The sequence below is a fragment of the Cyrtonyx montezumae genome, unplaced genomic scaffold, assembly GCF_038088225.1.
Source record: "Cyrtonyx montezumae isolate F1298 unplaced genomic scaffold, pur_monq_1.0 scaffold_30, whole genome shotgun sequence".
NCBI classification, from domain to species: Eukaryota; Metazoa; Chordata; class Aves; order Galliformes; family Odontophoridae; genus Cyrtonyx; species Cyrtonyx montezumae.
The window spans coordinates 8,864,544-8,887,532 of record NW_027072035.1 but is presented as its reverse complement, the minus strand read 5'-3'; the positions used below and the strand labels follow the sequence as shown (position 1 = coordinate 8,887,532).

The window sequence follows — 22,989 nt, the reverse complement described above, 5'->3', positions numbered from 1 at the left end:
ACCACTGTGTGGTGGATATCACCTTGCCCTTCTGGGAGAGGGTTACAGTGCCTTTGCCACAGCACCACCCCTTCCAGTACTTTACTAGTATTGCTAGGGGTAGGAGACGACAGGGGGCTCACTGCAGTAGGTACACTGTGCCTGCCGATTCCCCTCTATCACCTGTTTGCAAGGCGACAGGGGGCAACATGCTCTGTGTGGAGCCTCAGCTGCGTGCCAGGATCTCGGGGCCGACAGGGACCGGCACCACCAATCAGTCTCCCTATCACAATCCTTTATGGCCCTCAGCCTCTCCACCTTCTCCTTCAGGCAGACCTGAATTAATCTCTATAAACACTAAAAAAGAAGCAAATAAACTATTTTAAGTCATACATTTCTTCAAAATGCACTGCAGAAAGTGTATTGTAATAAAGTATATTCTTAAAACGTTACAGGAATCACAGGCATAGAAAACTGATAAGAACTTAAAAATTCAATTCTTTGCATTTTCATAAATAGAGAAGGCTCCAGTAATGCAAGGACTGTTTCTCCCACGGACCAAATGCAAATTCAAATGCAGCAAACAAATCTAAATTTTTAAGACAGTTTAAACTTTGGCTTACTTTCAGAGGTGACAAATTAATGCCAACATTTCACTCATGTAGAACCTGCTCGTTATATGTTGCACAGAGACCACCAGTCAAATCAGCATTTAGACATGTTTACACCTACCCATCCATCATTACATTGCTACACACAAACACTACTGAACTGTCTGGACTAATGAATGCTTTAAAACTAGAATAAATCGAATCAAAACCACTCATGATTAGAAATCATGTCTGTGTCTCACAGTTTGTTTCCTTCCCCCCAAATTTATCTTCTCTACTTAGAAACATTAAGAGTTCTTCCCTATATCCCATTTCTTTTGTGCTGCTTGAAGTTTATCAGTCCATTACTATGCCCTTCTCTTCAGTCTCTCTTCATGCCTTCCACCATCTATTTTGTAACACAAAAAAATAGCCATGGTAGAAGTGTGATATATATGGAGTTCTAAAAATAAGTGATGCTTCAGCTGGTCCTCTTGCAATTTTTTGTAGGTGGAAAAAGCCACCATGAAATATTTAATCTTACTTGAATGTTAATCAGTTTTTTAATCCATTTCTGAATAAAATAAATCATATAACGACATTTATATTTTGAGCAAATCAATATACTAAAGCAATATGTAATCAAAGAAAGTTTGAATGACACAGAACCAATTCCTTTTCCATAACTAAAGAAATTTTTGTCTAAAACACTTTCCCCAAATCAAGGTCTGTACAGACAACACCAGATGAAGAGAGAAACAAGATCTATGGGGATAAGAGATTCACAATGAAGTATTGTTACTTCTAAAAGCTATTTTAACTATGAGGAACAGACGAAGCCCAGTTATTGAAAATACAAGGGTTAGTGAGGTCCTTAATCTAGTCCATTCCCTCCCACTAAGAAACCATATCCAGAGGAAAGAAAAACAGAAAACCCCAAACATATTCCAAAGTAAAAAAGAAAAACAAATGAACAGCAACAATAACTACAAAAAACTGTAAAAACAAAAACAAAACAAAAAACACTTACTGTCTTCTTCAACTTTTTGACGGCGTAATGTCTCTGGGTCCCTTTCTGCCTGCATCTGTAGACAATGGATGTAGCCCCACTAAATAAAAAAATAAAAATAAAAAAATAAAAGGAAGGATAGTTGTACACACATACATCTTGTCAATAAACCGAGTTCCCTATCTGAAACTACATTTTCTACTTTTCCCACACTGGACAAAAATACCTCATTTTTTCCCCACACATAGAACCAAAAAATAAAACAGTGAAAAGTGCTCTCTGTGAAGCCAGTGAACTTCGGTTATTACTCAGGCAATAGAACTGCAAATGCTCAAGGTGCCTCTTTGTCACAGCTTTGGTTTGCACACACTGAACATTACTGTAAATAGCAAGGAACATAATCTGGCCCTTGATCTGTGAGACCTTACCTTTTCTTTGTGCAAGCAATCAATTTGCAACAATTACTGAGGCAAATTTTTGGTTTTTATTGTTCTTTGCTTATTTTGCCAACCACTACAGGCAGCAATGGCAGTGGAAATAGAAAAGAGGAAAAGAAAAAAGTCTTATGGTACTTCCTGTCCAGTTGCCCAAATAGACAAATATGGCACCAGGCGGAGCACGCAGGACTCTGGTTAATTCAGTGGGAATTGAAGAGGTTTGATCAAAGCAAAACCAAACAAGCTGGGTGTAGACCTTCATGTCCTTTCTAAGATCCACTGCAAGCTAAATAAGCGTACTAATAATATAAAGTTATGGCACTGGTATTTGGGAGACAGTTATCAGAACAGGAAGTTGGGCTATACTCCCCAGAGACCAGGATCAGGGTGTTCTAAGCAACTTTATTTATTATCTACAAAGTAGCTTTGTATGAATTATATAGACAGAGGAAAAAACACTGGGTAAGCCATACTGGTTATAAAGGATTCAGATTATACCCTACAACATCTGTATTTAAACATCTCTAAACAACTCAGAGTCAGTCAGCAGCAAAATGGATATACTGAAGTGCTGCATCTGAGAACCATATTTAAGGCCCTTTGAGATGCAATAATAGCATTGACCATATGGGTGAAAGCAACAAAGTCTAACCTCAAGGGATGTATCACGCTCTCAAAGATCCATCAATTACAGAATCACAGAACAGTAGGGGTTGGAAGGGACCTCCAGAGATCATCGAGTCCAACCCCCCTGCCAAAGCAGCTCCCTAGCCCAGGTTGCACAGGTAGGCGTCCAGGTGGGTCTTGAACGTCTCCAGAGAAGGAGACTCCACCACCTCTCTGTGCAGCTGTGCCAGTGCTCTGTCACTGCACTGTGAAGGAGTTTCCATGCACATTTGTGTGGAATTTCCTATGCATCAGTTTGTGGCCATTTCCCCTTGTCCTATCACCACACCCAGCTGAGAAGAATCCAGTCTCATCCCTTTGCCTCCCACACCTTAGATATCTACAGATGTGGATCAGACCCCCTCTGACTCTTCTTTTTTCAAGGCTGAACAGATCCAGGTCTCTCAACCATTCCTCACAGGGGAGGTCCTCCAGGACCTTTATCATCTTCGTGGCCCTCTGCTGGACTCTTTTGAGGAGCTCCCTCTCTTTTTTCTGGGGAGCCCAGAACTGGGCACTACTCCAGGTGAGGCCTCACCAGGGCAGAGTAGAGGGGGAGGATCACCTCCCTCGATCTGCTGGCCATGCTCTTTATAATGAATTAATTCCAAAAAGCTGGAGATTTTTAAGGTAGAGAGGACTGGCTTTATCATACATGTCTTCCTGAATAACATACACTGTGGAAGTTCCTACAAAGGAAGGGTACCAACTGTACAGCATGACTCTTTCAACTAGAAGAAACCCATTCCAGTACATCTATAGGAGATGGTCAATAACTGCAGCATGACACAAACAGCTTGCTTTTGTATTTGTAAACATGGTGCACCCATGTTCACGGGACCACTAAGGCTGTCACACAGGGTTTATTTTCTGGGTATGCTGCTTTTATACAAAACCAGATTCAATGTTCCCAGCATGCAAACACCGCATTCACTGTCCTCACCACAGGCACAAGTGCCAGGTAATGCTCTACACAGGCAAGTCCAAGTGAGGACAGGAATGGGCAACTGGCTGAAAGTATGTTTCAGGAAGATCTCTTCATTAGGAAACATCACCTACAGTAATCTTCATACAGTTCAGTCATCTGAGGGCTGCCAAGCATCAAACACGGGTAAGGGAATCTTCATCTCAAACGCTAAAATGATATGTCTCTCATACTGTATTGATTAATGTGTGGGAGTACTGCAAGCATCAGTGACTCCCAGGATCATTACATTAATTTAATTAGATCTTTACTTGGCTAATTCTCAAAGGACTTTACTTAGAAGAAGAGGAGAAAAAAAAAAGAAACAAACAAACAAAAAACCACCACATTAATATGTATATCTATATATACATCATTTCAGTACAAACAATGGAACGTGATTCATAATGGGATGGGGATGGACAGCTGAATCAGCAGGGCTGTGTTTACAGGGCAAGGTTTTGGTAGCAGGAGGCTGCACAACTCTGTAAGCAGAGTCCAGCACAAGCCTACATCAGACAAGCAGCTCTATCTGCTCCTAAAGGGATCCTCTGCTGGGCAAAGCTGAGCCATGAGCAGATTCAAGAGAGGGAAAAACTGCTGCATGACAGCAGTCAGAAGGAAGATGTGAGAAATGTGTGAAAAACAGCTTTGCAGCCCCAAGGTCAGTGCAGAAGGGCAGGAAGCTTCCTACTGGAGCTTGTTAAGCCTTCTTCTGAACCAGCATATAAAGCTTTTCAGAGACTGTATGACATGAGGGTCACAAGTATCATCAGTGCAATTCAAGAATTCATCACTAAAAGCAGTAGGACGCTCCACCAATATAGAGCCCTGTGCAACTGAAAAGCTAAGAGAGGTGGTAACCGGAGTAATCTCTTGCTCTCATCTTGAATAGTTAAGCATCAAACTTTGACTGAAAACAGTAACATCCTCAGAAGGTGGAATGCGATTATTATCAGTGAAACATTTCATGTACATACTGTCAGAAAAAAATAAATAAATAAATAGAAAGCAAAAAATCTCATGGCAACATGCACGTCATTTTCTGCAATCATTCTCCACTACATCTGAATAATACATTTTTACAGTACTACAGAAGACAAACCACCTATATTCAGTGGATTAGTGTCATGGTTTTATGATTTTTTAATTGGTATTCCACATCATAACATCATGTAGTACACTGGGAATTAAAGAGTTAATGCTCCAGTTCTTTGGATTGATGATATTTCCGGATACCTGGTTCTCAGAAGAGAACTACAAATCCTGGAAGACTTCTGCTGTTCTGTTTCCATTTTCCATTCAGAGGGAAAGATAAAGACTTTTTGCAAGACAGGAGACGTCCCTTCCTTTTACTGCTTGTATCTGTGGTGCATGCTCCCTATCCATATTTCCTTCAGCATTAGAGTAAGGCCTTCAGTTTTGGACACTCTCTCATTTTATTTGATTTATTAGCCTCAATTCCAATTATACTGTATTATATAGTGTTATCTTGCATTCCAGTATTACATTCAATAAATTAGCTTTCCTACTCAGATCACTGCCACTGTTTTGCTTTCAGGCCCATTCCCCTGCCCTTTCCCCTTTTCCAGGGCATGGGCCTGTGGGTCCCCCCGCCCCACTTAGTCATGGAACCAGGCCAAACCAGCCCGTAAACTGTTGACAATAAACAGAAAACCAGATTCCCTGTGAATACAAAGATATCATTAAGGCAACACACTCTGATGCAACTTGTGTCAATGAAGGGCTCATTTCCATAAGGCAACACAATCTGCTGCTCTCTGTCATCTGAGGGGCAAAGCCCTGCTTACACCGTGCATAAGGGAAGCATGATCTCCCAACCCTGTAATGCCCTGTCTCTAGTGGGGCAGACCTCACTGCTGATGGCCAGGGAAGACCTAAAACCATAGGACCACAGAATACCCTTAGTTGGAATGGACTCATGAGGATCACTGAGCCTAACTGCAGGCTCCACACAGAACCATTCGGAATTCAAACCTAATGCCTGAGAGCGCTGTCCTAACAATCCCTGAACTCCAGTAGCTCAAGGGACTTCAGCTGCTCCTCACGTCTTCCCATCCAGAACTTTCCCTGTCTCTGTAGCCCTCTCTTGGCTGCTCTCAAATAATTTTCTTCCCTTCTTATATTCTGGTACTCATACCCACACATAATGCTTGAAGTGAGGCTGCAGAGTACAGAATAGAGCAGAACAAACCCTTCCCTCAGTTGGCTTACAGTGAGCAAGTATATCCCTTTCCAAAGCACTGAGCCTCCTCTGCAAGCACAGGGCAGGGTTCAGGGTCAGTCCAGAGCTATGGCCACCCAAGGGGCAAAGTGGGCAGAAAGCCAGAACCATTACACCTCCCTTCACAGTCGCAGGAAAGCCATGCACAACCATGTGAAAACTCATCAGAAGCATTGTCTCTTTACCCCTCCACCACAAGGCAAGCCCTACGCAAGGCAAAGCAAACAAAAAGCACAGAATTACCTTGCAAAATCAAGTTATACCAGTAATGCTGTCCTTTACAGCTCTTGCAAATTAATCTTTGAACAACCTACTTCAGTGTTTCTCCTGGTCTCATTGTAAGCCTTAGAGAACTATGGAGACTGCTCCAAAAGTAATGAATCCTATTTTATGTTGGCCCACAACATCAGCAGTGGATGTTGGTGTGGCAGCAGAAGTTGAACCATCCCAAAAATATTCCGCCCCATTTTGTTGTCATGTTACATTCTGCAGCAAAGAGGCAGTGGTACATTTCAACAGTAGTGACAGAGACATGAAAGTCAAGCCACATTCTGGACAGCCACGCACAGCTGCCATACCACAAAATGAAGAGCATCCTCCAGCTTGCCCATGTGAATCAACGAATTATGATTTGTACCGAGGTGAATATTGACTTCAGTGCATTGGAAACAACTGTGGCAATGTTGGAATACCACAGTTTGCACCAGGTAGGTCCTACAAATGTTCACATGGAACAGGAAGAGCACCGTGTGCAACTTTGTCAGGACCTACTGAATCCACATGAGGTGACAGTTTCCTAGATTGCTTCATTAGTGGTGACAAGACATGGTGTCACTGCTATGAGCTGAAGTCGAAGTGGCTGTCCATGGAGAGGTGAAATCTGAATTCCACATCCAAGAAAAAATTCAAGATTCAGCCCTCAGTGGATAAAGTGATATTCACTGTCTTTTGAATAGGACAGGGGAATAGGAATGGAAATAGGAAACCTTCTGGATTCCCTGGAACCCATGAACTCTAAATACATCATAACAGTGACTGTGCTGAGAGCTGAAACTTCCAGAGTCAGGCCAGCAAAGACAACCTTCCTCTTGCAACATGATAATACTAGTTTGAGGACTGTGTAGCACATTGTCAACCTTGGCTGGACTGTCCTACCACATCTATCATATATTCTGGGTTTGGCACCTACTGACTTCCATCTGCTCAGGCAAATGAAAATTGACTGGTTCAGGTTTTGTTGCAGAGAGTTTATTTCTTCAGCGTTCTAGTGTGAACTTCAGCAACTGTCATCCTTTCTGACATTTAAATATCCTCCTATTGACTTGTTTGGGCCTTCAAAATTCTGTCAAACTTCAGTGAAGACTTCAGCTTTCTTTTCCTTTTGTTTCTTCATTTTCCTCATCCTCCTAGCTCATTTCTCAAATCTCTTCCCTGGAAAATGTTATAAACATTGGGACTTCAGCTTTTCTCATTCCTGGGACAACTGTACTGTCCTTGCTATATGGTGGGGTTTTTTTCCTACTTATTGTAAATTTCTGCATTTTGTCTCCCTGCCATTTGAAAGCTTCTGATGCACACATTTCTATCTAGAGGAACTTAAAGTGAAATGACAAAGAAACCATTCCCAGAGATGATTAACACAGACCTTCCTGACAACTAATGGCAAACACATGCATGCAAGTGCATGTACAATGAGTGACAAAGTTCAAGAATGAATCCTTACTATTAATCTCTTGAGGTAAGGAAATTTTCTCTATAATCACGGAAGTGAAATTAACTGTTTTCCCCTATTCATCTAGACTTTCCCATCTAACAGAATCATCATATTATTTTTACTCAAAGCTCCCTATTTACTGACTGAGACACCATTTACGCAAAGCTAGAGAAAGACTAGTTTTCTATGACTGTCATTTCCATTTTTAAAAGACTACAGCTTTTTAACTGTCAAGGCTGCTTTGTAATCCAGGATAATGATTCTAATCTGATCTATGTCAGCCTGTACTCCCATACATAAAGAACTCAGCACAACAGTGTATTACAGATTTTAAATTAAATTAATTCTTTCATGTTGTCCCCTTAGCACTGAAACTCCAAGCACAGCATATTCTAATGACACACAAAGACTGGCATTTTCAAACTGTATTAGAATGTAAAAGAAAAACACAGTTAAACAGTATTTGGAATATACTCTTTATAGGACTTAAAGATTTAACTTTTTAAAAAATATATTCATGAATGTTCACCATGTACTTCAGTTTTGGAATAAAAAGTGCAGTTATCTCCATGTGCTCATTCATTCACTTATATTATCGCATGTACTCAACTGTTGATGTATTCAAGTAGTCATTGCCCATCCAGCACAACAAATGCTCTCAGCAGCCCAAGTCAGCTGCAGCTTGATTCTATACTGCTATGAGATTTCAGAAAAGAGCTGTGATGAACAAGCATGTGGGAAGCCTCTGACAACAACCCCTGCAGACGTTCATGAGGCTGTTGTCATTAGACAGGCAGCTATTTCAAGAGGGCTGTTCAGCAACACTGCACAATACTCTGTTTCTCAAAGACAGCCCATCATGTACTGCACCCATATGCAGAGCATTTTTATCCTTTTGCCCATTCATGTGAAAATAGTGAACATTTTAGAATGGGAAGAAATAAGGATACTGCCATTGCATCCTTAAAGCATTATATCCACCACTGTATCCTCCATGTTGAATCATTGCTCAGTATTGGAACAGAAAACCCTGTTGAAAAAGCAATGTATGCGATATCCTGTCAGGGGACAAATTTCTGTTTTTGACACTGTAACACTACAACACTTATTGAGAAATTCGTCCTATTTTTTATTTGGACATTGTCCTTCTTTCATTATGCCTCTGTCAGGAGTACCTGAAAATACTGTTCTTTCTCTCCTGATTTCTCTCCTGATTTCGCAGCAAACCCACTAGAAATGAAAGATTTAGATACATAACAATAATTGGTAATAAAACAAGATTAATAGAGTGGAACAGTTCAGCTGGAAGGGACTTACGAAGACTGTCTTATCAGGCTAGCTTTGACCACTCTGGGGCTATCCAAAGGTGAAGCACATTAATCAGGGCATTATCCAAGCACTTCCTAAGCAGAGAGAAGAATGAGGTATATACCACCTCCCTAGAAATCCTGTTCCAGTGTTTGACTACCCTCATGGTAAAGAAATGTTTTCAAATGCCCAATCTGAACCTTGCCTAGCACAGCTTTGTGCCACTGCCACATGTCTTGCCATAAGCTCCCAGGAACAGAGCCTGGAACTTCCCTCTCCTTCCTCTCCTCAGAGAGCAGCAGAGAGCAGCGAGGTCATCTCTTAGCCTTCTCCAGACTGGACAGCCCAGTGCCTTCAGCCTCTCTTCACAGATGTCTTCCAGCCATGATGTCAACTTTGTTGACCCCTTCCGGATGACTTAAAATAATCTATCATTTGTTTTATGTTGTGGAGCCCAGAACTGCACACAGTATTCAAGGTGAGGCCACAATGCTAAGCCCAGTGGGAGAACCTCCTCTTTTGTTTGACTGCCCATGCTATGTTTCATGCACCCCAAAATGTGGTCATTTCTTTTCTGGCTCCCAGGGCACACTGCTGTCAGCAGCACCCCCAGGGTACCTTCCTGCTGAGCTGCTCTTCAGCCCTTTGTCTGCCAGCTGTGGCTGTATGGCACTGCTTCATCCCACGTTTTCCTTTGTTACCTTCATGTTGTTGATAGTTCAGTGTTCCAGTGTCAACAGCACCTCTCAGGTTAGTAGCATTAACAAACTTGTTGAGGATGCACTGCAATCCTGCATTCAGGTTATTGATAAAAATGTTGACTGGTTTAAAGATTAAGAATATGGTTTAAGAATTGAGCCCTGGGGAATATCGCTAGTAAGAAGTTAGCAGTTAGATTAACCTTATTCACTAAGACAGTTCAAGCTTTATTTTTCAGTTTAGCACCCAGCAAGCATTAATCTGTTCATCTCACATCTGGAAAATTTGATCAGAAGAATGCTGTGAGGGACACTACCAAAGGCCTTTTTGAACTCTAGGAACACAGATTACATCCACTATCTTCTCTGCATGCACCATTGCTTTTTAAACACTGAACACGCTGATAAACTTGAAAAAACTATCACAAGTACATGGATCACAGAAACCTGTGGAAGACTTTGTCCTATCATTATAGCAAAACTAAAAGGCTACAGCTGACAGAATACTAATTACTGTATACCCTTTAGCACAGGTAGTTTATATTACATTTGTGATAAGTACCCAAGGATCTCTAACACCCCATAAACAGTGACAAATATTTGTCGAGGATATTCTTTTGCCTCTTCCACTTACCCTGCTGGAGCTATAAGTAATTTTTTATTCCTGTGTATCTCTGTATTTAGGGACTTACTGCACATCATTTGTTTTATCAACTTCTCCGTTCTGTTTGGGGTCAGTTAGAAAAAAAAACTTCAACAAAAATGCTTCACAAAAAAAAAAAAAAAAGTAAGAGCCTTAGGTTACATCTACATGTAAAACCTTCCCCTGGTTACAATAATCAGAATCATAGAAGCTAGAGTGTATACGCAAACCAATTCATATACTTAAACATATAAATATGGTTTGAATTTTGAGTGGAGTTAATTCTGTGGTCCTTGCAGGTCCCTCCTAGCTTGGGATATACCATCACTCTATGTGACACGCTTAACCATAGCTGCAGGAATGGATAAACATTCCCACAATATGATTTGAGAGAGATAAAGGAGCTACATACACAGCCACTTGTCTGAGACTGCATAGAAAGCTCTGGAGCATGCAGAAATACACAAGCTGTGGTTAATGAGGATTTATACCCACTTCTGCTATTTTTCTTCCCCACATAAACCCATACTGCAGAAGTCTGAATCAGACTGATTCAGAGCTATACTGAGTAACACCATACCACACTTTAACCACTAACATTGACAAAAATCCCTAGATTTGTTTACTTTTCCAAAGAAAAACATTATGCAAATAAAGCAACAAAACACATTACACCTTTTTCTAAAAATTACAGGAAAACAGAAGTTTTCAATACAAGCAGTTCTCTCAGACATAATTTTCCCAATAGAGAAGCTTGATACTCTTCGGAGTTGACAATCTCAAATACACTCTGCTGGTGCTCAGAAAGGTTAGAAACTCTTTATAGATCTCCATTTAAAGACAGCAGGAATTTGAGGCAGGACAAAGTGTGGAGAGTTGCTGTTATACAATAGCCTTTCAATTGTGGACATCTGATACAGGCCTGAAATACAGTTCAGGTCAGAAATGGGACACGCTGATGTCATGCAATGCACAATTTGAGAAAACATGTCAGCTAGATAATGGGCAAAACAAACCTGAAGCTATCTAATGTTAAAGAATCAGAACTGACACACCAGAACATAAAAAATTACGTTATGCTTGTCTAAATTTATCTGATCATCTTTCAGATACATAAATAATTAACTCACTCCAAAACTCTATTAAGAAATACTGCTAACTGTTATATATTCTTTTTGCATATTAAGCTACTGACATGCTACTCCAAGCAAATTAGGAGTTTTAGGTCAAGTGTTTCAAATTAATTGCTTCACTTCTCTTATTTTTTTCTCTGGAAAGAATCCTTAGGAAAAAAAGCCTAGTACCTGAAAAACATATTTCTATCCTAAATTTACTCCATGTCTGGATTTCACTCTGTGACTACATTTTGAAAATTCAAGCACTCTTGGAAGTTCCTTGCTTTTGCTAAGTTCTGTAACAGCAAAAATGGAAAATTAATCTACTGAGCAGGTTTGCCATCAGCAGCAGAAAAGGATTAGTACCTCATCTTGTAGTTTTACAGTGTAAAGTCTACGTAGATGGATAATTTGAATTGTAAGTATATGCTGTCATCACTCAGAAAATAATAATTAAAAAAAAATCCCAAGAGACTTTTCTTTAACAGTGTAATTCTTCTGATATTGAACTATTAATGCACTGAAAAACAAAAACAAAACAGCAGAAGAGGGAAATGTAAAAGAGACAAGATGTAGTTCAGACATTACTAAAGGCAAAAAGCCCTTGTCACAGACCTCACAAACTCCTATAAGAGCTGAACTTACTGTACAACTGCTCTACAGCGTTGAGATATACTTACAGAACACAAGCTATAATTAAGTAAATTTCCTGACAAATCGCCCAGTTGCAGGAACTCTCCTCCTTGTTAAAAGATAATTTTTGTACAAGAAACAAACAGCTAGTCTGTATCAGGGACACATTTATCTGAGAAACTCACATCCCAGTGCTACATTATTCTGTCATTTGTGTCCTTTGAGGAAGTAAAGTTAGACAAACTTTTCCAGAAGTGGCAGGTCTGCCTTTCTGAAAGGTAAAACCAAGGTACTTAAATACAAATGCACTGCACCACCAGTGAAAATCACTAGCTTCTGACACAGACCATATGCTAATCTTTCAACAGGGTGTGCCCAGCTACAGGCAGAGAAATCACTGCAGCTGCTGCAGAGATACTCAGATAGCCTGACCATATCGTGGCAAAGGGAAAGACAGAAACAAACTCCAAAAAGGTCACCCTGACTCAGAAGACCCACATTTCTCCAGATGATTCATCTGAGTCATGAAAAAGTTTTCAGTTTTGGTCACTGGACTGCTTGCAGGGGGTAAGCACACAGGGCAAATACTGTTATGCTCAGCAAATACTTCAGCTCATAACAAATCCTAACGTTCTTGTTGTAAATTGCATGTTCTCCCTCTTCTCTCAAAAGATGAAAGAAAAAGGACAGATGGAGATTTCCAGTGCATTTACTAGCACACCACATATCAGCTGGAAATTTGAGGTACATTTTCAATTATGTCTTTTGTCAGCCATGTAAGAGGAGATGAACTATCATTTCTATTGAGTCAGAAATTACCTCCTTTGTTGAACTGACGATATTTCCCCTACTCAGGAATCTATTATTAATTCACTGAGTTCTGTGAGGCTTCACCATGAACTTGTTTGCTGTTCACAAGTTCAAATCAACCATTTTCACAGACGTGTAGCCAAGAGAACACTAGTTAATTCTAAGCATTGCAAAGAGTCAAACCAGTTCTTCGCTGCAGTAAATGAATTAAAATCTCTCACTAATACACAAGGATAAGTGACTTCAACAGTGACAAAGAACACCCCTGAAAACACCTTATGTTCTTGTAACACCTCATGGATAATTTCTTTACTACAGCATTAAAGTACTGCGGAAGAGGAAGCGCTCTGCATAAAAAGAGCTCTCAATGCAGTTTATAAACAGTTGAATAACTTCACCTGCAGATAAAACATAATTATCAGCCATTTCCTATTATCATCTTTCACTTCTGTTTCCCAGTATTTGAAATCCAAAGGAGAAATATGCTGCCTGCTCAGGCTACTCACAAAGCCAGACAAGGGGCACAGTACAGCCATGCTCATTTGTCTCCTTGTGAGCACAGGAGCTTCAAATATCACTCACACTCACATTCAGGCATGATGCTGTTCTGTGGGAAAAGAACACTGTGCTCCCAAGATTACTTCCTCAAAGTTTACCCCATCTAGGCTGAAAGATTTCCCTGCTCAGAAAACTGTGTAAGCAGAAGAAAACTCGGTAGGTATTCAAATAAAAATCAGGTAATATAAAGCTATAAAATAATAAGACATGGATGGATAGACAAAAATGCATAGCATACTGATCTCTGTTTACAAAGTAAGGGAGAAAGATAAACCACCTAGCTTTACCAAAAATGAAAACCTAAACTGAGGAAAACTCAACCATCTAAATCTGCAGAAAGATCTGTCTGCTGTTTGTTCAGAGGCAGCATTGTGAAGATAAATGAACAGGGCAATCAACTTTGACAATATTGTTAACACTATTCAGGACCTCAGTGAGCTACACTCAGTTCTTAAGAGTACAATTTCATCACATGTGATTTCATCATGACTTATCTTGTACACACTTGCAGATGACAACTACAGGTTTTCCTAGATGAGTAAACTATGGCTTAGTATATTACTCAAATCTATACATCCACCACAGTAACGATACAGTAAAACAGACAGAAAAAGCAATTCCTAGTTAAGAGCAACCTCTAAGCTTGTTAATTGCTAGGAAATACCACAGGTGTTGTGAGCAGTCATGGATTAATCCATTAGCTAAGAAATCTGTGGTCAGGAAAGCAGCTTCTAAGTCCAGTGTATCAAGAAATGTGCTTTGCTTCCTGATGAAACTAATAATTATTTGTCACCTAGTTAACATGGTCTTTGAAATATTAATAGTTCAGTGTTAAACACAACTAGCTATTCCAGCTCCCCATATTTATTCTCCTTCACCAAAAGCCTCTAAAGTTTTGCTCCTAAAGAAGGAATACAGCTGTATGGGAACTGTTGCATCACGGCCTGATCCACTGATTGGTCACCTGAGGCCAGCACTAAGTCAGCTGCAGGAGCATAGGTGAAGGTAATGTACCTGTGTGATGGGAAGGGGTGGAGCCTGGCTCCACCTCTCCCAGACCCCATTTAAGGGCTGACCACCACCAGAGAAGGATCTCTTGTTGGAGATCCCTCCCGTGTGGAGTTATTGGCAAACTCTGGCCATCTGCAAAAGGTGAGCCACTCTTTATTTACCAGTTGTCTGTTTACCATCTAGATAAGGCAAGCAAAATATACCATCCACCTCACTGTTTTCTATGAATCCTATTCTTTTGGGTTATTCACCCTACAACAGCATTCAGCATATTTTGTTAAAAGAAAAGCCTTAACAAAAATCAAGAGTTAACTTCTGTTTTTATCTATTATGATTCCGGAACAGAGTATGAAGATGTTAAATCATTCCCCTAAGTTTCAAGTTTACTCCTATCAAACTGTAGTGGCAGAAAGTCAGAGCTTTGTATTTTGTTCATCAGAATGAATTTTATTTGCAAAGAGTTAACAGTAATTACCCATAAACAAAGATTCACGGGTAATTAATCTGGATGCTTAGTGTATGGCAGTATAGTTTGTTCAATAATGAAAAACACCAGCTGTGATAAATGAAAGCCCCTCATCTCCACTAAAGTAAAAGAAAGGAGGAGATCATTAATAAGATAAATCTGGTTCTGTAATTTCATTACTCCACGTCATAAAGAGGCATCCATCAGCCTGCATTCATGAAATGAGAACAGTGGGGAGCAGGTGCACCCAAGATGCAACTCCTGCCTATACCCAGGAGGAGCAGCATACCAACCACAGGCCCCAGGGCGCAGGCACATGGGGGGCTCAATGGGGAGGACTGGAGCTGCAGGGCTTGCCTGTTCCACACAGAGAGCTGCAGCTGTCGACAGTTCCACAGACAGCCTTCTGGTGCTACTTGCATGTCACAGACTACTTTGTATGCACAAGCACTTCAATTACAGGAGATGCAAGAAAACAGTTAAAACGTGGATGTCTAGAGCATCCTTACTGTATTTTTGTTAGTGATGTTTTTTGGGCTTGCTCTGGGCTGCTCCTAAATGTTTGTGAAGTGCTGCTTTGTTTTATTTGCCTGCAAAAAGTTTCTAATGGCTATTAGTTTCAAAAGCAGAAAGTTAATATTTTACTCAACAGTACCAAAAAAGGGCAGTACAGAATTCAAAATTACTTCAATTTATTCAAATATTCCTGCAGTGCCTCACAGCTCTGTAGAACAAACTGCTGTTTTGGTTTCACTTAAGAAATCTATGAATTAGTCAAAAAAAAAAAAAAAAAAAAAAAGACTGCATACTCCATAGTTATTTTAAGCAAGGCTCATATGATTAAGTAAACATCCTATTTTTACAGTGATTGTAAAAAAAGTAATGTTATTTCATCCAGGACTGTCTCAGAAGGCACACTTTGCAGGAAAAAGTAAAATCACAGTCTGGTAGTGACTGAACAAGGGGTAATGGTTTTCAACTAAAAGGGAAGAGTCAGACAGGATGTTAGGAGAAAATTCTATACTCAGAGTGTGGTGTGGCTTTTCTCAGTTTGTAGAAGAGAAGGCTCCAGGGAGACCTCACTGTGGCCTTCCAGTACTTGAAGGGAGCTTATAAGCAAGAGGGAGACTGACTTCTTATTACACAGACAGATAGTGATAGGACAAGGGGGAACGGCTTTAAACTGGAAGAGATTTAGTTCAGATGTTAGGAGGAAATTCTTTACTTAGGAAGTGGTGAGGCACAGGCACAGGCTGCCCAGAGAAGCATCCTGGAGATGTTCAAGGCCAAGTTGGGGGCCTGTACAGTAGGCCCTGATCCAATGGGTAGCAACCATGCCCATGGCATGAGGTTGGAACTGAGTGGGCTTAAGGTCCCTTCCAACCTAAACCATTCCATGGTTCTATGATCTTACTAGCTAGACAGACATTCATGTTAAAACTAGGCCAGCTTTTATCACTTTCTTCAGAGCAGTAAACATGATCTGTATATGCACTGAAAATTTGCAGCCTTTCTTTGTAACAAGTGAAACACCATTTCACTTAGTACTGGAAAGAGCTTAGAATACACTGTGTGGAGCCAGGTGTTAGACCTGATGACCCTTATGGGTTCTTTCCAACTAGGCATAGTCTGTGATTCTACACAGGGACACTCAAAATTGGATGTCTCATACATACAAACAATCTCGCTCCACCTTGGCTTTACCTCCCCATTTGTGTAACATTTTGCAATGCTAACACAAGTGTTGAATACCTTTCCTGAACCACCAAACTACTCGTTTCTCTCAAGACAAATCTCCACTTTCCATCTGAGTCTGTACAAAAACAGAGAGCAAAACTCATCCGGTCAAATGTTATCATTTACTTCAGAGATAATCACCTAAATTCCTCCTGTAGTTCAGAGAGAGAAATGGGCAGTTCTGAAGCACAATTCATCTTATTCTAAGGATGTTCAGAACATGTCAGACAGAACATGTCCTGAAAGTGTATTTTTCTTCACATGACTAGGAAGGAAGCTTTACATAGGCCACTAATAGTGACTTCTCATGGTTAGGAGGAATTACACCTGTTCTAAGTATTGCAACACATACAGCATGGCCTTAGTGAAAGACAGTCACAGTAGTTTCTTCTTAAGACTCTATACATATCAGCACAAACTTCAACATGACCAGCCTTCCTTATGAACTACAAGTTCTGATGTCCATATATCTCTAACAGGAGACAAATTTCCCTTGATACAACCAATACTGAGAAAAAGAAAAAAAAAAAAAGAAAAAAATTCACACACCTATCTCCTATCTCTTCCATGTCCCATACTGACAAATGAAAGCTACCATGAGCAATGAAAGCACAGTGAGAAGGCACACTTGTCTGGTGTGGTACATACCAGACAACTGTCTCACTGCAAGATAGAATGAGGACAGATCTTTGAAGATAAACAGAAACAGAACATGTTCTGTATGCAACAGTCCATATATCCAGAGGTGAGACAGACAGCGATAACAGAGATGCTGAGGAAAGCTGAGTGTGAAGCATGGAAAAGACAAAACACAAGGTGGTGACAGAAGAAAGCAAAAGGAGAGCACAGGGTGGGCCAGGAGACTTCCAAGCAAAAGCCAGCTTCCAAAAGAGAAAGCGAAGTGAAAAGGACATTAGAATAGACAGAACAGCAAATAGCAAACGTATTGATAAGCTTACCATTTCAGAGACTGAGAAACAGAACATGCTATGACAAAGTACAGTAGAGAACAAGAGTAGGAAAGAAAACTGAAGTGTGAGGGCTGCAGCTGTACTTCTTTCCAAGTTTTGAAAAAGAAGAGCAGCAAAGGAAAGAATAAATTGAAGAGAAGGTAGTTTCCTTTTACTTCCTTCCTTTTTTTTCCATTTAGCTCCTTCTCCTATGTTGAAGAATATACAACATATGCAAAACAGAGTTATGCTAATTTTTTCAGCTCAATACAGCATCAAAAGTGGCAAGTATAAAAGCCAATGCCATAGACCTATTGTATTTAATGCTATTTTAAACTTTCCACATTCTTCAACTGGGAAAAGGTTCTCAGACGTGTATCTTCAGTGGCACCTGCACCATCAAACCCTAGGCCTGTATTAGAGTGTAACTCTTGACATCTTCAATAAAACAACGTTTGAACAGGACTACGCCAGTTGTACACATCTGTTGTGCAAGCTAGTCACAGTGTCATGTACCCTCAGACTGGCAACAAATTTAATTAAACCAGATATGCCTGAAAATCTTTTTCTCATACAAATGTAAACACCCCATACAGGCTGAAAAAATACAGCTTCTGAAGAGGAACGCAAAAGGTAGCAGTATGAATCTACCTTTGGTAGGTTGCCTGTACTCTTCCTCCAAAAGGCCATCATCTCCTGTACATGAACAGAAATGTCACTGTGTTCATAAATGTAAATTAAAAATAAACAATTTTAGCTTCCTCTTCTACTACTAACAATAGATTCTGAAAGCAAATCAAGCGCCCTTGCTCCATCTTCACCCACCTACTGGTCTTCTGTTAATGTCAGATTTTTATGCCAACCGTAGCATTTAGTTTTGAGTGCACTTGAAGTCTATCACTTAACATTTAAATAAAAAGGGAGCTGCTTTTCCAATTGCTGCTGTTATTATTGATAAACTAAGCATTTTCGTCATGGTGACACAGGAATAAATCATTCAGTAGCAGCACTCAGCATTCAGTGATGATCCAGACATGACTGGAAGACAGGATACTGTAATGGTTCTGGACAAATGCTGGCTGTACACAACAGGGGCTCTTCAGGCAACAACTGAAGTAAAGCTGAGCACTCCTCACATCTTGTTGTTCTGAATTAAAATAAATAAATAAATAAATAAATAAAATCTGTGTTCATTTTTACTGTGTAAGACTAAGGATAAAATGTCAAATTTTGAAAAATGACACTGGCTAACAGAATGAGATAAACAAAGACAAGTCTTGTTTTTTATGGAGTGAATACAAAGAACTGGTTGGTTTTGTCTAACTAAGTTCCACTGATTTACTAAAAAGATGTCAAGTCATCACTGAGCCTATTAGTTTGCAGGTTACTTCTCAAAGCATTTCCAGGCTACCCTATCAGGCCAACTGTAAATGTCATGGCTGACAGACATGGACAAAGAAGCCTAGTGAAGACTCAGTTATTAAATGAGCACTGCACACAACAACAAGGTTTAATAGTGCCCAGTATAGCTAATCTAAAATTCAATCACAGATAAAAGCACTGTACCCTTTTCTACCACCAGATTTGAAAAGTGATGTCTCAGTCAGCTCTCTTATTCTTCATATCTTGTGAAGTATAAAAATTTGCAATGTCCTAACAAATGTACTTGCTTCTTTAAAGGTTGTTGGCTCCAGAAACTCATTACAGAAGGGAACAGTAGTAGAACAGACCACTGTTGCTAGGTTCTAAACAGTCAGTGCTCATACAAGTGGTTAGAGTGACCTAGTACAGGCATAAACCAACAGAACTTTTCAAAATAAAAGAAAGGAAAAAAAAAAGAAGAAGAAAGAAAGAAAAAAGAGGAAAAAAATAAATGTGATTTTGAAATAAAAGGATACAAAAAAAAAAAAAATTGAAAAACCTACACAGTCAGACATCATCACTACTATGTGAATACACAAACACAAATTACCAAAACAATGCTGTTTTCTTTCAGGTTGTTTTAGTCAAGCACCATGATGACATGTGTAATGCTTATAGCAAAATTATCTGTTTATGTTGTTTTCCCCTACTCTTGTGTTTTGAAAAAGAAAAAAACAACCCACACCACCACCAAGTTATAATAACCTTGCTAAAAAGCACTGTGTATCTGCCATCAATAGTTATTTCATTAACAGATGATCCCAGGGGAACACAATCAGTATCCAGGGTTCAAAAATAAAAAAAGTGGACATCACATGTCCATAAACATGGATTTAGCTTTCAGCATGGAATTGCAGCAACATACTCTGGCCCTCCAAACCTGTTTCTGTTAATTGCTTCTTGACAATAGATCTTCAAAGATACCAGTGATTACAGCTAATTGGAAATACTGCAGCTACTGTAATACACTAGATAACATCAACCTTATCAGCAAGCAATTTCAGCAGATTCCTGACAACGTTTGCTCACTGCAGGTTAATCCAACATACCAACAGGCTGATAAAAAGCGTATATCTAATTTTGATAGCAGGACAAAAAAAATGTTCCTTCTTAAGCAACATGCACAAGACTTAGATAAGCTTAATTTAGAGAAACAGATCTGTATGCATAAATTTAGTCCACAGAGATAGCAACTTGTTGCACAGAAAGCTTAAAATCCACTGCAGTCCTTACTCTCCATGCGCTGTAATGAAGAACATACAGAAGAAGAGAAGTGATTTACCATGTAAACCCCAGTGCATTTTCTTGTTATATCATTTAAACTGTGTAACCACTTAATGGAAAAAGGGTATAATGTTATTTTTCATGACAAATCTGTCATTTTATTTGAACTATTTTGCAAGTGCTAGAAAACAAAGTTTACTACCTCAGCAACACGCCGTTTCCCCCTAACTCACATAGGAGTAAAACACCAGAATTTACTCTTTTATCAGTGCATACCTCATTTCACTAGTTAAGTACATCAACAATCCAATCACACTACCACTAGTGTTCCATAAGCAAACTTTGCTAGCAGTTATGACACAGGATTATTTTGCCATTTTCATTCTTTTCTGTAACTGTATTCACAGACTTGAATCAGCCCCCACACACTACTTGAAGAGAAAAAGCATTTTACTTCTACCAACTTTCTCCTCTCCAAATCATTTTCCCCTAGAAAACAAAACAAAACAAAACAACTTTGTTTTAACAATTTACCATACTTAACTGCTGTGGGGAAAAGGCCACAGAAGAAAACTTGGTAGAGTGCATGCTTTTGCTGCTCAGTGAATTCATAATGATAAGCATGGCAGAGAAATAAAGGACGGCAAGATGTCAGCTTTTAAAGAAATCAATAATCAATTTTCATTGGAATACCTATGTATCCTTTCCATACAGAAAAGCACATTTTTTTAAGATATTTATTTTTTATGTCTGTAATAGGTATCCTCTAAAAATTTCCTGTCTTTCCCAAATTTGACACCTACCAATCTGAAAGCAAGTTTCTGCCTTTAATAGATCATCAGGATTGAAGACGTTAGCTGTTAAACTGTTTTCTCTGTTACTTCTGGGGCCATTTTAAAATGAAAACAGGGTATTACATAGTAATAAATCATAGCAATTTGTCTTACCCTTATATTTCTCTTTACAAGAGCAGAAAATGTTATTTAACTTGAATTATATTCACCACAGTTTCAGAGGGTCTCTCCTGCATTCCCATACTTAAGAGAATTAAAACAAGTCATTAAAAAAAATTCTGTTCACACTAATGAGGTGACTGATTAGACACTGCAACCTTTCATCTACTGAATTCTATATTCTCTGCTCGTCTCTGGCAGATGGGCAGGGTTTTTGGTGAGAATTCCTGCAGGGACACAGACGTATGTGAATTGGCAGAACATTGCAAATATTTGGAAATATTAGATCCTCAACCTCACACCAAGTCTTTGCTTTGGACAACAATCCACAAAACAGTTGGAAACTTCATCTGAAATGCTGAGCAACAAAGTATGAATTTTGGAGCTATGGTGTGCATTTTCCATTTTTCTCTCTACTACATAGATTGAAAAAATCCAGAACTTGGCTCTGCATTTGTAAACTAAATCCAAGCATGTGACTCTGATCATTCAGAGTCAGTCAGATTGATCCTAAGACTCCATGAGGATCACTGTTTATAGTCATGCAAAGGCAATAACAAACATGACCAGCGTTCCTATAAGTTCTGTTTACATTCTACTTCAACACAAGTTTTCCAAAACAATTCAGCTTCTCATCTTTCACTGAACTGAACTTATATTACTGCAATTTCTTGTTACTGCTGCCATCAGGCAGACAACAAATAGAAGAGTTAATCTTCTGATTCAGGGACATGTATTTCTGTTTGAAACATAAAATCATTTCAAGAGATTCCAGTTTTAATTCCTTTCAATTCTTATGATTGAGGGATAGTCTTAACTGAGAAACAACTCAGTAGTTGAAACCTGAGCTCTACAGTGTATTTAGCCAAAGGTCCAAATGCTGCTTTTATTTACGTGTATGTTGCAATTCAGAAAACTTTCTGCAGGTCAACAGTAAAGAAAGTGAAATTTCTTGGCACTGGTAGACAGAAGACATTCATTTTCAGGATCCTTTTCTCCGATTATTGTTTCCTAACAAAGCATAAACAGAGTTATTACCTAAGTACAAGCCTTGCAGTAACTGTTGTTCACCTGAAATAAAAATACACTTTCAATTACAGTCATTCAATTACATTCAGTCATTTCACTAACAGTTTTTTTACATTAATTTTTTGCAGTATTTTCACAGTGACTGTCTATTGTGAGTACCTAACAGTTTGACTCAATTTGACTGTAAATACTATATTAACTGCAGGCGTGTTATCAAAATGAGTTTAAAATTCATCATTTAAAAATTATGTTTCAAGATACTTTGTTCATTGCCTAAATACACCTTCTGTGCATCTAGAAATATTTTTGAAATTATAAGCATTTTTGCATGCACCTTGCATTTTTCCAGCAACCAAACAGGAAGAAACTGAGATGTGGTCACTTCTTAGGCAAGCACATGTTTTGTTTTTGTGATATTTGGATAAATTTAAAAAAAACCTTTGTAAAATCAAAAACAAACAAAACCCAAGAACCACCATAAAAAAATAAAACCCTTCATCTTATGGAATGAAACACTTGCCCAGAAATTACCCTGATAAGATACATTTTTCAAAAGTAGGAAAAAACGATGCTGATATACCACCAAATGCAAGTACAGAAACATAATTGGTCATATCAAAATCTATCAGATAACTGACTACATTTTTATGATATTACTGCTACACACAGACAACTTCAGGTCTATCTTGGTATACAAAACTACAAAAATATAGAAAACTCTACGCATCACTGGCAGGTGCCAGTCAGGAGAAACAAGTTTTACTGAGTGATTACACATGTAAAATGGCAATACGGGAAAAGTGTTACACAAACCCAGCAGTATGTTAC

General features: G+C 39.1%; 1 protein-coding gene across 1 annotated transcript in view; it reads right to left on the bottom strand.

Moving 5' to 3' along the window:
• CAMK4 (calcium/calmodulin dependent protein kinase IV) overlaps window positions 1-22,989 on the bottom strand; it is a 142,955-nt gene that overhangs the window by 78,228 nt on the left and 41,738 nt on the right. The window contains exon 2 of the mRNA XM_065744144.1: window positions 1,600-1,678. Within this exon, the coding sequence (XP_065600216.1) occupies window positions 1,600-1,678 (79 nt within the window). The remainder of the gene's footprint in view (window positions 1-1,599; window positions 1,679-22,989) is intronic.